The sequence below is a fragment of the Arachis stenosperma genome, chromosome 7 (genome assembly GCF_014773155.1).
Source record: "Arachis stenosperma cultivar V10309 chromosome 7, arast.V10309.gnm1.PFL2, whole genome shotgun sequence".
Classification (NCBI taxonomy): Eukaryota; Viridiplantae; Streptophyta; class Magnoliopsida; order Fabales; family Fabaceae; genus Arachis; species Arachis stenosperma.
This window is the reverse complement of record NC_080383.1, coordinates 23918217-23934192: the sequence shown is the minus strand read 5'-3', so window position 1 is coordinate 23934192 and position 15976 is coordinate 23918217. Positions and strand designations below refer to the sequence as shown.

The following is a 15976-nucleotide window of genomic DNA, read 5'->3' as shown; positions in this document are numbered from 1 at the left end:
GGTGGACAGAAGATGCAAGGGTGGATAGGTGAGGATGTCTTAGCCTTGGTCGCGCTGATTGTGGGTTTGCCGAGCTAGCGAGCACTTGTGCTGGTGAATGGTCGAGGGGGGGTGTCACCTGCAAAGACACTCCGACGCTTAAGTCAGCAATGTGCAGGTGAGCAGAATGAAGGGTTGAAAAGATATGACGTACCTCGGGGGAAGAGCCAATCTTCCCCTTTTATACATGTCAGTAGTGGGCCCCGAGTGAGGTCAGGCCCAATTCTCCAAGGACGCTGCCCTGCAGCCGTGTGTGAGTCGTACAAGACGCGTGTCCGGGTCGGCTGGAGTGCAGACATCCGGGTCGGGTAGAACTTGGGTCAGGTCGACCCGTGTGGGCCTTGGGCCGGGCCATAACACTTTTATTACCAGCGAGACTTCAATTATTTGTTAATTTCTTAATTAAAAGAATCTATTTTAATAATGCACAAATCAATAAGTACACCTATCAATAACCTACTCTATCATAATTAATGAGCTACAAAAATTTTAGGAACCATTACCACAAAAATTAGCTTTGTGATAGAAAAGTTCAAAGTCTTTAAGTGTTAGTTCTCCGATGTAGGACATTTTTAGATATTAGTCTCGTTGAAGAATTGACATTTCAATGACTTTATTCTGTGGGACTTCACTCGGTTTTTTGCCAGCGAGAATTTTCCACTAGTTAGAACTCTATGTAAGTAGTTTTTCCTAGTTGGCCAGCTTTTAACGAGAATAACACTATAATAAGCTATAAGATTTTGGGAGAATTATCACCAAAAAAACTAGTTCATATAGTGAGAGATAGATTCCAAAATCTTATAAGACTCTTTTTCAAGAATTGGTCCCTAATGTGAGACTTTTTTTTTCATATGTTGGTCAATGATAACACAATTTATCTTTTGGTGAGTAAAGAATTTACTACAAAATCTGAAATACCATACTAGCTAATAATTAAACAACCCAAATATCTATTATTACTTGGTTTTGCAAATTGGACCTGATTTGGCCGTTATAAATCCAACTAATAACTCGGCATTATGAGTCATAACTCGGCAAACTTACGTTATAGTTTGGCGTTACATAAATTCAACGGACTACATTATTCTATAGTCAAAACGCTCGATCAGATATTACACTCTCATTACTGTTCTTCAATTCAGATAATAAATTAAAGCAGAAATGTAACCGACCTTTGTACTCTCATCTATAAAAGGTGTGATTTCCTATCTTAAAAGAACAAATTGAATTTTCAATACTAACTTAAACTTCAGAATGCCTTTGCAAGTACACTCTTTCATTTTTGTTCATACTCTGCACATCTTCGATCCCTAGACGGAAAATTCGGATTGTCCCAAAACTCATAGATCGGCATCAAAGATAACAACTTAGCGCCGATTTTCAGCAGTCGAGCTCCCCTTCAAGTATCCATATAGGAATAGAACCGAATCTACTATTGATCCAATTGGATTAATAAAAATCAGTCATCACTAAATCGATTTAGTTAAAAAAATAATTAATAATAAAACGGTCAAAAAACTAATTAGTTGATTGAATAATATAAATTTTTAACGGTTAACTGATTTAAAATAATAAAATACAAAAAATTTATACTTTTTAAAAAATTATATATTTTATATATAAATATATTATTTTATTATATTGAATTCAACCGATTAAACTTCAATTGAACGTTTAAACTCTTAAACCATTAATTTTATTGATTCGATCACCAATCCAATTTTCACAACCTTAATTATTTGTGTTATATTCTGTGGTTAATGGACAAGACATTTACTGAAATTTGTGTATTACAGTTGAGTTATTATTTGGTATTAATTAGACAGATTACGTACATATCCGAAATTTAATAAAACAAATTGTGTAAAATTAAAGAGATAGGTGTAAAAATGTTCTTATACGATGGTTCACATGTGGACTCTGTGAAGAAATTCTAACGCGGCATCAAACAAGTCCCTAAGCCCCTAATTAGCATGACAAGAACAAACAAAGTTGCATCGGTTCTCTCACAAAATAAATAAATTAATAAATAAAAATGTACACACACAAGCTAAGGTTACAACATAAGTTAAAAAAGTTAACACAGTTCTTACTGTAATTCCAAATACTCATCACACGTGACTACCAAGATTCCGCGTTCTCATATATCCTTTCACAAATGATACATCAAAGAATTTTTTTTCTTTTTTAAAATGTATATAATTAGTATTAGTATGCCTATATATATTCTTCAATTGAGAGTCTAGGGAGGAAAAAAAATTAAAAGAGATAGAGAAGAATGGTTTCGAGGGTTCACAAGAGAACAGGTTTATTTCATAGGAACCTTCAACATCTTCGATCAATCACTAAATCCCATGCGGTGATTACGCAAACGACACTCTTTTGCATTCAGCTTCATTTTTCTACTTATTGAATAAATGACTTTTTATTCTAATCAATTAAGGAAAATTAATGATAATTAGTGAGATAAACTCTTTACATTAGTGGGAATTTGATCGGGATATGATTTTTTTTTTTGCAGGTATTTAAAACATCAGTGATATTGGATGCATCAGAGTATATACGAAATCTAAAGAAAAAGCTACAAGAATTGGATGAGTTAGCAGTTTGTTCTTCTTCAGCCCAAAATTTCATTGACCATGGTCCCATGCCTATGGTACATATAATGATATAACTACCTAGCTAATGCCTAATAAATGCTAATTCATTTATTTAGTACTCGTATATATAATTCAACAAATAAACAGTTGAAGGTGTTGATGTATTATTTGTATGCAGCTTAAAGTTGAAGCACAAGAGGAGGGGTTCATGATAAGGGTGCTGAGTCAAAGAAGTTGCAAAGGGTTGTTGGTTTTCATATTGGAAGCGTTTGAAGAGCTTGGCCTTCAAGTGCTCCAGGCTAGGGTTTCTTGTGTAGATGCCTTTTCTTTAGAAGCAATGGGAATCAAGGTATGCAAACTACTCTTATAATAATTTAGATGTTGACACTTACATTGAGAAATTTAGTTATATATGTTAAATTATTTAATAATTTTTAACTATTATTTTTATATAAAAATATTTTATTTGAATAATAATTACCTAATTTTGTAGATGATTGGTATTTTAATTTTGTGATGCATATTATTTAATTAAAAATAATTAGGAGTTCTAACTCATTCTTCTAATTTTTTATTTTTTAATATTTTTAAAAAATAACTTGTATATTTAAATTTTTATCTATTTAAATATTAAAAAATAATTAAAAAGATAAATTAGAATTTTGAATCATCATTCTTATTTAATTATAACAATCATCTTTCAACATTTGAAATTCATTAACTAATTTAAATATCAACAATGGCTAATAAATATTATTATTTTAGGTCAATAATAGTTTATATTTATATTTATAGCAATTTGCATACGTAAAATATATAATTTGTACATATATTTATCAGAATTTACATACATAAATCAACACTACTTACATTTACATTTTATTGAAAGACAATTTAATATCTATGTTAGTCAATTGCTAGCTAAAATTACTAAAATTTTTAAAAATTTAGACTATTTTTTTAACAGTTTATGTATATATAAAAAGAATCGTCTAAGAGATTAGTCATTGTTATTGACAAAAGTGAAATAAATAAATAAATAAATAATACTTGAAACTTAAGAGTGACAATTTGTGTGGCACACGGAGACCAATGATTAATTATTGTTTTTGATATTGATATTGAAGGAGCACAATGAAGGTGATGATGATGATGATGGTCATATGGATGCACAAGTAGTAGAACAAGTGATGTCTAAAGCTATCAAAAACTGGAGGGAACTTCCAAAGCAATAATGGCCTTATCCGATCCAAATAAAAACAACTTTATTTTAATTTCTATCTTGATCAGTTCAGATCATTGTCATCTTTAAGCCGGTTGGGTTAGATCGGGTCCAATGGATCTTATGATCAACGTCGTCGTCGTGTGTGGGTATATCGTAATATGATTGTTAATTTTGGATATATATTATCAAATAAAATAATGAATGAACTTAAACAATGAAATTATTTTGAATGCTACTCTATTTTATTATAAGTATTTCGTTAATAGAAAAATTATTATTTCAAGCAGAAATATTTATTTTAATTTATAAATGGTTATTTATATCAATATTATAAATAATTAATTTCGAGTAGAGTGAAGGGTGTAACGTTAAAGGGATAGAAGCAAGAAATAATAATTAAGAAAATGTATCTATTGGTAATTACTCGAAGAGGGATTGGGGGGATTATTCAATCATATTAATATTCATAGATGATGAATCTGATGGGGACTGAAGTCACTGACCTACATAAAATGATAGAATGAATTTTATTACTTGGTTCTCTTCCATGAGACGATGTTAATGCCGCAGAACTTACTTATAAGTTACAAGTATATCGAATAAAAGTAGAAAATTTAAGCTTTTTTTTTCAATATATTATTTTAAAAAATAGATATTATCATTTCTATTTTGATAATAATATTTTTTTATATATAATAATAAATTCATAGAAAATTAGAAATATACAATACATATTAAAAAAATTATATATAATATGATATTATCAAAAAGAGCAATATAAGAGTGCCAATATTGTCATCACTCATTCATCCTATCATTAATATATTCAATGTATAAAAAATTTGAAAACACTATGCTTTTCATTAAAATATCTTATTTGTAATACATGTAATATTGTGATTAATAAGTATCTTTAGAAATATCCTTTATAAAGTATTATAGCTTTGAAATAATGCTAAAAAATGGATAATAAAATTCTATTTTTATATTTTAAATTATTAATTATAAATTCGAATAAAGTACTAAATTGATTTTACGTTTGGATGTAATTCTGTTTTGGTCTTTAAAGTTTAAAGTGTTCTATTTGAATCTAAAAATATTTTATTTAGCTTCAATGTAGTCCTACTACGAGGTTAAAATTAAATAATTAACAGAATGTCCTACATAACAGCAATATAAGAACAAGATCAATAATTTCGAGAACAAGTACAAGTTTTAGAGGCACAAAATCAACCGTGAATGCATCAATATATTTATTTATCATTTTTCTTACAATTTAAATAAAATATTTTCTATAAAACTAAGGAGAATGATAAATAAATGTATTGATATATCAACAGTTAATTTTATACTTTTAGAGCTTATACTTATTCTCTAAATTATCGATCTTATTTTTGTACTGTTGTCATGTAAAATATTTCATTAATTATTTAATTTTTATCTTACTATAGGACTATATTAAAATTAAATAAAACTTTTTTAAATTTAAATACGATATTTTAAATTTTAAACACTAAACAAAATTACGCCAAAACATAATAAACCAATTTAATACTTTATCCTTATAAATTTTATATTTATATTCCTTTCACGCACGTCAATTTTCCATTCTCTGATCTCGACTGTTAGTTTATGTTGATCCAAATGGAGAGAAAATAATTTGGGTTATACATAGATCGAACTAGATTTAGTTAGAACTTTGATCTAATCAGAACTAGAAAGATTACATTAATTAAATTGGATCGGATATACAAATTTTTTATTTTGAGATGTAATCCAATAATTAATATGATAGGATATATGCAGAGATATGATAACTTTTTAATTTCTTTTTTAAAAAAATTGGGATTCTAACTTTTCTTCAACATTATATTATAGGTTTTTTTAACTCCTTTAGTATACCTATTTTGCTTCAAAAAATTATTCAACGTTATTTTTTTCTATTAAAAAAAATATGATTTTCTTAGACAAAAACATTAAGCAACCAAGTACTTTGTGCAATTAAGTCTAATAAATGTTACGTAAACGCACTTTTTTTTATGTCACTTTTGTTTTTCTTTTTCTTTCATTATTATCATGATCACTTTTTTTTCTCCTTTTTATTTGATTTTTTTTCTTTTTTTTATTATTATCATTTTTTTCTTTTTTTTTAAATATGTTTAGCAAAATTATTGAGCAATGAGAACATAAATTTTAGTGCATACCAGCATAAAAATTTTGTAACGACTAATATAAAAATTTTAAACAACTACATACTTACTCAATCAACCAACAAAATAAATAGGTATAAAATATTATCAGAATTTAATAGAAAATTATTAGATAAAAAAATTATTCAACATAAAAAAAATATGTGATATATCGATAAATTTATGTTACGTAAAAAATTTGTGGTATATACACACATTTCTATGTTTTATAAATAAATTTATATATTATGTATAAAAATTTTTGTTATATACAAAATTCTTTGTACTATATCGATAAATTTCTGTGCTTTTCTTTTTAATATAAATTTCTGTATTATATCAATAAGATGATGCGTGAAGAAAAAAAAAACATGTAATGCATGTGCATGAATAATATCATTAAATAAAAATAAGACAACCAATATAAAAAAAATAACATAATCTAATAGTAATAATAATAATTGTTCTTATGTGGATGAACTTTTGAGATATATTTCGTCTTAGAGGAAATTAAATTTGTCTCTTCATTTTCAAAGAATGTATACTTTAGCAAGAAGAACACGGAGGGTGGGAGTACTTGCAAAAAACACTCTAACACTCAAGTCAGTAAATGTTTAAGAGGTATAAGAATTCTATGATTATAGAATGTTAGACATAAAATAGAACTTATCATGTGATCTATAGTAATTCTATGAATATAAAATGTTAGACATGAAATAGAACTTATCATGTGGTCTATAATAATTCTATGACTATAGAATGTTAAACATGAAATAGAACTTATCATGTCGTCTCTTTTGAGATATAGAAATTGGTCCTTCATAGGCATAGAGTTGATAAATAGAGTTTATGATATAATCGTTTGTCATTAAGTCATTAAGATCATTTGTTACACACTTATAATGAAAGCAAATAAAATCGAGTTATGACTCATAATGCACAATAAAGACCGAGCTACAAGGTGACGGATCACAACCCCCAAGCTTTGTCTGTCGATCATATGATCCAGGCTAAGCTTAGAAAATAAAATGAGTTATAACTCGGTTAAAAGATAAGTGTATAATGATATGGTGAGCCCCCAAGTTTAGTCAGTTATTATGTTGGCACTTATTCAAAAAAAAAATTAAATGGTAAGAGTCATTCAATCAAGATAGTTGTGTGGGGAATATTTTTCCGTTTGAGAACAATTTTCATGACATGCGTATAGCATTTGATTGTATGTGAATTGAAAAGTTCAGAAATAGCAAGGTTGCGAGAACCGATCGGTTATCGAATCGGTCAAGTGACTAGTTCAACGGTCTAATGGTTCAACTGGGGTTGAACCGTGGTTGAATCGGTTTAATTAAATATAGAGTAAAATTATAAAAAATTCAATACATAATTTTAAAAAGTTAAATTCAATAATTTTTAAACTAATAAGGTTCAAAATTTAACAATTTCACAAAATGAACAATACATAATTTATCATTAAAAAGTCATAAACAACTTCAAATATCAAAGTTTATAACTAAAGAAATCAAAACGCACATAAATGACAAACACAATATTTTGCAACCAAAAGAAACCATATTCAACAAATAATACTTCAACTAAACAAGGACACTACTCATCAGAAGTCATAATCATCATTAAGTGTTCCGATGTCTCCATCATAAACAGGTAATCCAAAGCCAGCATCTTCAGAAATACCACCAAAAGAAGTATTCGAGGATTCAATTACAACATTAGGCATATCCACTTCAACTTCCATGTCTCCACCATCTAATAAAATAGAAAGAAAACTCAATAAGAAATCAATATTAATGACATGTATCTTTATGGAAGGAAAGAAAGTTTGTTATGTCACTCACCATTAGGATACGAAGGCATAGCATTATTAGTGTATATTAAACTTTCAATGCCTTCAACATCTCCATTAGTAAATTTAGGATTATTCTCATCTGTCATTACCCAAAAATCTACCGTGTTAATGCTTTGAATGTTAATTGGATCATAATTCCTCTTCTTTCGATGCAACCTAGATTGAATGCGTAGGTTATAGGTGACATAAACAATGTCACTTAACCTTTGATGCTCTAACCAGTTCCTCCTCTTTGAATGGATTTGTTCAAAAAGATTCCAGTTCCTCTCACATTCAGATGAAGAAGAGGTTTGATGAAGAAGACGTACTGCCATTTTTTGCAAATTAGGAGCACTAGTCCTACCGCGTAACCTCCACCATTCACCTACGTAGATATAAAAATCAAATACATTTTAGTGTTTATCACCCAACATATTAAACTTTTAAACTAAATTGAACTTGGATATGAAATAAGTCAAATAACTTACCAGGTTCGAGTCTTGATGCCACTCTCTTAGCACTTTCTCTCCCAAAACTTTCTTTACAATCTCGATACAGATGTATCTCTTGCATTGCAGCAACTGAGTCATCACAAAATGTTTCAAAATCAAGCAAATCAAGTAAAGATCTTAAAATATTTGCCTTCTCAACAAAATCCTCACTATAGAAAATGCCTGGATTTAAAAAGTACGCTGCCGTATGGAGATCACGCTTCAAAAGCTTATCCCACCTTATTTTCAAGATACTCATGTATGGCGTATAAACAGCTTTTCGATTTTTGAACATTGTCTTGATAGCATTTTTTCACTTTGCATGCCTTCATACACGATTCCCAAAGAGGGTGTTTCATCAGCATCAACAAGCCTCAACAACTTAATAAGAGGACCAACAATTTTCACAATGGTAACACAGTCTTGCCAAAACTTACTGTCTAAGACAATTGAACTAACAATCTTTCCATTAGCACTTTTGGCTAACTTATGACAAGTGAAATATTTGTCCACCATCAATGACTGCAAATCTTCCTTGTGATCATATATACTTTTCAAAGTAATGAAAACAGTGGCAAAACATGTGACTCCTGGTCGAACAATTTCTGTCCAACTTTTTCTTTTTCTAAGCCAAGACAATAAGTTCATATGATTGTAAACAAACATAGTCACTTTTGAAGCACGGGAAGCAAGGTAAGCTATGTGAGGAATACTTGCAATATCTTTCAAAATTAGATTGATACAATTGACAGCACAAGGAGACCAAAATATATTTGGGTATTTTTCATGAATAAGTTTTCCAGCAGATACATAATTAGCAGCATTATCAGTTACCACATGCACAAACTTACTAGGCCCAGCCCACTCAATAACATCAGCAAACAAATTAAACAAAACATTGGCAGCTTTTATCACATCAGAAGCATCAACAGTCTTAACGAATGACATACCAGCAGGACAATAAACTAGAAAGTTATTAAAGTTCGTTGCCTTTGATCAGTCCACCCATCTGCCATCAGCGTACAACCGGTGCTTTTCCATGAGCTCCTATACTTTTCAACCAGCAACTGACACTCTCTCTTAAGATTAGCCAGCAAATGAACTCTCATTTCATCATATGACGTCCCTTGAAACCAGGCCCAATTACAGCAACACCATCCAATGCACGTTGAAAGTAAGGTGATTGAATTGCATTGAAAGAAATACATGCATCAACAATTCATTTGGCAAGTCCCAACTTAGCCTTGTGCATAATTTCTTTACTAGCCAAAACACTTTTCAAAGTCAGTTGAGATCCTTAAGTAGTCCTTTCTTTAAAGTAACTTCCAATTTGTGTAGCTACTACAACTCTTTTCTTTCCTTTGTCTCCCGTTAATGTAGGAACAACAGCTTGTACAGAGTTAGGCAATTCAGCCTCTTGTGCAGGTGCTTCCCCACCATAAGACTCCTCCTCAAATTTTCTTTTTTTCATCTTATTTTTTTTTTGTTTTCCATCAGAATCCTTTTGAATTGAAGTTCAACTTCTTCAGTGACTTTGCTACATACTTTAATTTGTCCAGAAATTTTTGCAAGATGATATTTCATCCTATATACCCCCCTCAATTATAAGTATTCAAACAAAAGATACATGTATATTGTGCCTTATGATTTTTATCATATTTCACAGTGAAATATTCCCAAGCCGGGTCAGATTTTTCTCGAGAGGAACCTGTCTGAGATTCTTGTACAGCATTATGTTATTGTTGCTGATCATTTTGTGACTGTTCCATCTAAATTCAGAATGCCAACAATCCAAAATCCAGACCAACATATCAATTCATAGTTCATAGTTCATACAATTCATATGGCATTCAACAGAGCAGAATTGAAAAAAGAAAAAATTGAACAGAGCAGAATTAAAAAGATTAAAAAATTGAAGAACAGAGCAGAGCAGAATTCTCAAATTTAACATAGATCAAATTTATTCTCAAATTCAACATTTGATTAAATCATATAAAAAATAAAATTAAAAAAATTAAAAAAGCCAGGAACACAGAAGAACAGAAGCCCAGAACAAACAATGAAAACAGAAAGAACAGAAGAAGAGCCAGAAGCCCAGAACTAACCGCAAGAGAAGTAGAGAACAAAAGGCCAGAAGCTCGAGCCTCGAAGTAGAGAACAGAACGACCCGCGACGCTGAGACGACGATCCGTGACGTTGAGGCGACGACCAGCGACGCTGTGGCGATGACCCGCGACAGTGGCGCTTGCTCCGGCGTATGTTCTGATTCACGGCGACAGTTGTTCTTCGTTGGCAGAACAACAGAACCTTGAGCCTCGACAAGCTTAGGGCTCGGGAGTGAGACTGTGGGAGTGTTCTTCGAAGAGTAGCTGATTAGGGATTTAGGCAACACGCGTTCTTCAGCCTTCTTTTTTTTTTAAAAAAAAAAGCCAAACGACGCTGTTTCATTAGCTTGGGGGGAGAGAATCGGTACATGCAGAAACCAGACCGGTTTGCCGGTTAACCACCGGTTCGGCCTATTTTTCAACCGGTTTTTTACAGCACAGTTTTGTGGGAGGACCGGACCGGCTAGGTGACCGATTTCTGATTAACCCGGTTGAACTAGCCGGTCTGGTCCAATTTTCAGAACGTTGAGAAATAGATATCCATTGACGGAATCAATTATATAATTTGAGGATATAATGATTAATTATTTTGGGAATTGTTTTGACCCACAACAACTTATTGATGAATTTCTCGCTCAAAGCAATTAGTTATTGAATATTTATAATTTATATTGAAGGTCATATGACATGAATAAGATAAATTGAGAAAATAAATATTAATAAAATCACAACATATATTGAATAATATATATATTGTAAAAGTACAGGAGTTCAAAGTAGCAAAATATATCTTGAAAGTTGATAAATGTAAAGAAGAAGACTAGATATGAATGTCATATATACCAAATGTGAATTACTTAATTTTGTTTGTTAATATTATAATTTTGTTTCATAAAATCTGCACTAACTTGTTAATAAAGCAATAAATAATTAGTTATTTAATAATATAATAAATCTTGTTTAGCTATAAGGTATATTCTTTGTGTAAAAATAGTAAATTTGCATGTTTGTAACTATTTTTTGCTTAACTTTCAGTATTAAACAAATAGTAACATAAAATTTAATAGCATAAAATGAATAGTATAATAGTTATATGCAATGGTGGATACTTGCATGAAGATTTTACAATTGTCTTTATATGAAGATGTTTGTTTCTTACCATTAGATGATGAATTGTAAGGTTTGATTTTGATGTGTTATAAAAGTGTTTTTTTTTTTAAAGTGTGGCTAAATAAACAAATACACCTTTAACACAGGAATCTTCATAAGAAGATATTTTTAGCATCTTCATTTGAATAGGTGCCATATGCAATTGATATACAATTAATTTTTTTATGGAATCCAATTTTAAGATTTGAACTCATCATTACTGTCATTTAATTGGATAAATGAAATCATCATGTAATAAGAATATAATACATGATGAAATAAAAAATTCAATTGACATGGTTGTTATATGTCATTATTGTAAATGAATGACTTTGTATCTGTTGAGTTAAGAAATTAACTAAATTAATTAGTGATGACAAACATTATTTTTGGGCAAAATAAATAATTAGTGTTGATCAATTTTAATGGCATATTACTAATTATTTATTTCATGTTGCAGGCCAAATTCATTCAAGCAGCCCAAATGGTATAAAGACAATATAGTAAGGCTGATGGGTAAAGCCCAAACAAAAGCAAAGAAAGAAGCCAAAGAATCTGATGGGCTAACCGAGTTGCTTAACGGAAATTCAATCCAAATCCATCTCACAAAGCTTCTCTTGTAAGATTGAAGTCTTCTCCCTCTTGAAGTGCAACGTTCTTCTCCTTTCTAATCAAGTCAAATCAACTTCAGAAAAAGTAAGAAAGAGAGAGAGCTTCTTCACTAAGCTGTAACCAAAGAAGCAAGAGAGAGAGCATTGAAGCTTGAAGCACAGAAGCTAAAATAGAAATTCCAAACCAAATCAAGCTTAAGAAAGGTAATCCATCTCATCTTGCATGCATCAGATCTTCATCCTTTCTTCCCAACTCTCTGCTCTATTCGAAAATGGCATTCAAGGGAAAAGTTGATCTCTGTTCTTCACTGCTACAAATCCACGGTCACAAGAGATTCTTGGGAACCAAGTTGCATCTCTATGGTTCAGATTTGGTTGACCATTGGAAGACATTTTTGGTTACTCCTTCATGGCTTTTGGTCAAGCTTGAAAAGTCAGAAGCAAAGGTTCTACTTTGATGCTTGAGAAGAAAAAGTGAGCTTGTGGGTTGGTGAAGCTCAAGGCTCAAGGTGTTGACCTTGGAAGAAGAACCAAGGAACATGCAAGGAGATAAAAAAGAAGCTTGCTGTTCATTCAAAAAAAGGAGAAAAAAACCAGAATTTGAGAATTGTGTCCTATGAAGTATTCCCTGTGAAGTTCCTCTACTTGGATAATGCTCTCTATTAAAGAGGCATTCGGCCAATACTGAAGAACTAAATCAGAGGTTTGCAAAGCTGATTTTTCACATAGCAAAGAGGCTGTTTGATGAAGTCAATCTCCTTCATATTTTACTGATTGTAATGTACTTTTCTATGTTTATCTTTCTGTAATTTCTAGTGAGAAAAGGCATTGTGAGAAAGCTCAAGTAAAAGCCATGAGTGGAAAAAGGCTGAGTGAAACACTTGAGAGAAAAGCCTAGAGTTAAATTTCAGATTTCTTTAGGTGTGTTTGTGTCTTGTATCTTGTACCTGTGAGGTATCCCTTTCTTAGTTGGGCCAGCACTAAGAAAGGATTAGCATAGCCATTGTCAAGTTAGGTTAGAACTTGAATGTGAAAAGATTGTGTCAATCCTGTGGAATTGGTGTATGTAACACTGTTAACTATAGTGAAATTCTTCCATAGTTGTGGAGGAGACTGGATGTAGGTTGCAGAGCACAAGGCAACCGAACCAGGATACATGCTGGTGTTAGCTTTTCTCTTCTCTACTGTGTTCTGTTTTCTGATATTCATGAGACAAAAATAAATTGTCTCATCAATTTCTGCTGTTGAGTTCAAACAGAAACAGAATTGCAAATTTGTTTTAAAAGGGTAATAACAGCAACTTAAAAGGAAGGCATAGATTCAACCCCCTTCTCTAAACCTACCACAACCTTCAATTGGTATCAGGAGCTAAGGTCTCAAGTATCAAGCTTAACCGCTTGGAGCAAAGATCCAATGGCGAACAATCTGGGCACAACCACAGTTGCTTACACCCTCACTGAAGGCCAGTCAAACAACCGGCCACCCTTCTTCAACGGAAATAACTATTCCTACTGGAAAGAAAGGATAAGGATCTTCATCCAATCCATTGACTATAACTTATGGAAGATCGTTGTGAGTGGTCCCAAGATCCCAACAAAAACAAGTGCTGATGGAGTGGTGACTCCGAAAGAAGAAGCTGAATGGAATGAAGATGACAAGAAGAAGATAGAGCTGAACGCTAAAGCAATCAACCTTCTTTACTGTGCTATCAGCTTTGAAGAATACCGGAAGGTGTCTAGATGCAAGACAGCCAAAGAAATCTGGGAAAAACTCCAGGTTACACATGAAGGCACTAAACAAGTCAAAGAAACGAGGATTGATATGCTGCGAAAAGAGTACGAGATGTTTAGCATGAAGGATGGAGAAAGCATTGATGAAGCGTTTGAGAGATTCTCAATCATAATCAACAACCTTGATGCTATGGGTACAAACTATGCAGAACAAACCTTGGTGAGAAAACTCCTTAGAAGCCTCACAAAAGAGTGGAAAAACACTGCCACTGTCCTAACTGAGAGTAACAACATAAGTCCCATAACCTATGATGAGCTGAGAGGAAAACTCCTTGCCTATGAAGCCACACACACAAACACAGACTCAAAGAAAAAGGGAATAGCCCTCAAGTCACAAATAGAACCAAAAGAGAGTGAGTCGAGTGATGGTATTTCAGATGACGAGCTTTTGTTTTTTGCTAGGAGATTTAGAAAGATGATGAAAAGCAAAAGCAAATACAAGGGTTCAAGTTCAAAGGAGCAAAAAATAGACTTGAGCAAGGTGGCGTGTCATCACTGCAAGGAGGCTGGACACTTCAAGTCAAACTGTCCAAAACTCAAAAAAGAGGACAAAGGAAAGAAGGAAAGGAAGAGAGTACTCATGGCAGCTTGGGAAGATCTTGAGAATGACTCAAATGAAGAAGAAGAATCTGAAGGAGATGACAAAGACTGTTTCATGGCTGGAAACAACAATCTTGATGAGGTAAATTATTATGATTTGACCATTGAAGACTTGCATGCTATTATTGATGATCTCACTTTAAATACATCAAAACTGCTTGACAAATACAATGAATGTAAATCTGAAAGAGATGTGTTAAGAGCTGAAAATGAATTTTTAAAAGAAAAAGTAAAGAAAACTGAATGTGCTTTGGACATAATTGAAGAAAACAGATTTCTAAAACCTGAACTTGAAAAATTAAAAGGAAAGCACATTATGGATCCTTCTCATGAGTTAATTGCTGAAAATGAAAGATTAAATGATATGATTAAAAGGCTGAATGGTGACTTGGTAAAATTTGCTCAAGGTTCTAGTAACTTGGACAAATTACTTGCAAGTCAAAGACCATTGTTTGAAAAATCTGGTTTAGGCTACATAGCCAAGGAAGATGCAGTTTCCAACACTTCCTCTATGAAATTTGTGACCTCTTCATCAAATACTAAATCCATACCAAACAAATCAGGTATCGGATATGTTTCAACTTGTGAAGAAAAATCTGATGAAGAATACACAAATGAAGCTGAGCCTTCACCAAGAACTGGTCCGAATTCAAACCGGTCAGGTTTGGGTTATATTTCGAAAGATGAGGCTGTTTTCAAGAAACCATTTTTCTATAACAAAACCTCATTCTCAAAAAATCCAAAGAGTTTTAAAAATTCTGGTGAAAACAGTTTTGCAAAGAGGAACAATTATAACAAAAATCAATTTATTAAAGGAAATGTGTCTCCTCCAAAAACCAGAAAATTTCAACCAGTTAATCACTTCAAGCAATTTAACTCACCTAAGTTTCAGCGACACACACCAGAAAATCATTGTGTTAATTGCAAAAAATTTGGTCACTCATATGCACAATGCTTCATTGAAAAGAGAGTTGTAGGAAACAAAGTCTACAATATTATTTGTGATTTCAATGCACTTGGGCAACCAAGATGGATTAACTTCAAAGGATCCAAATTAATTTGGATACCTAAGGCTACCTGAAACTCATCTTGCAGATTTGCCTAGCATCCAAGAACAAAAAGGACATGTGGTACATGGATAGTGGATGTTCAAGGCACATGACTGGAAGGTCAACCTACTTCATCAAACTAAATAAGTATGACGAAGGTTTTGTGACCTTTGGAGATGATGGTAAAGGTAAAATCATTGCTGTTGGAAAAGTAGGTAATGAGCAATCTACTTTCATTGATGATGTGCTTTTGGTTTGTGGTTTAAAGCACAATCTTTTGAATATAAG

General features: G+C 31.8%; 1 protein-coding gene across 1 annotated transcript; it reads left to right on the top strand.

Moving 5' to 3' along the window:
- The first annotated feature begins 2317 nt into the window (after nt 1–2317).
- Nucleotides 2318–4071, top strand: LOC130942231 (uncharacterized). The gene is made up of 4 exons (XM_057870942.1): nt 2318–2398; nt 2561–2695; nt 2818–2988; nt 3767–4071. Exons 1-4 carry the CDS (start codon nt 2318–2320, stop codon nt 3872–3874), a joined length of 495 nt encoding a protein of 164 aa, XP_057726925.1. The 3' UTR covers nt 3875–4071.
- The last annotated feature ends 11905 nt before the right edge of the window (nt 4072–15976 follow it).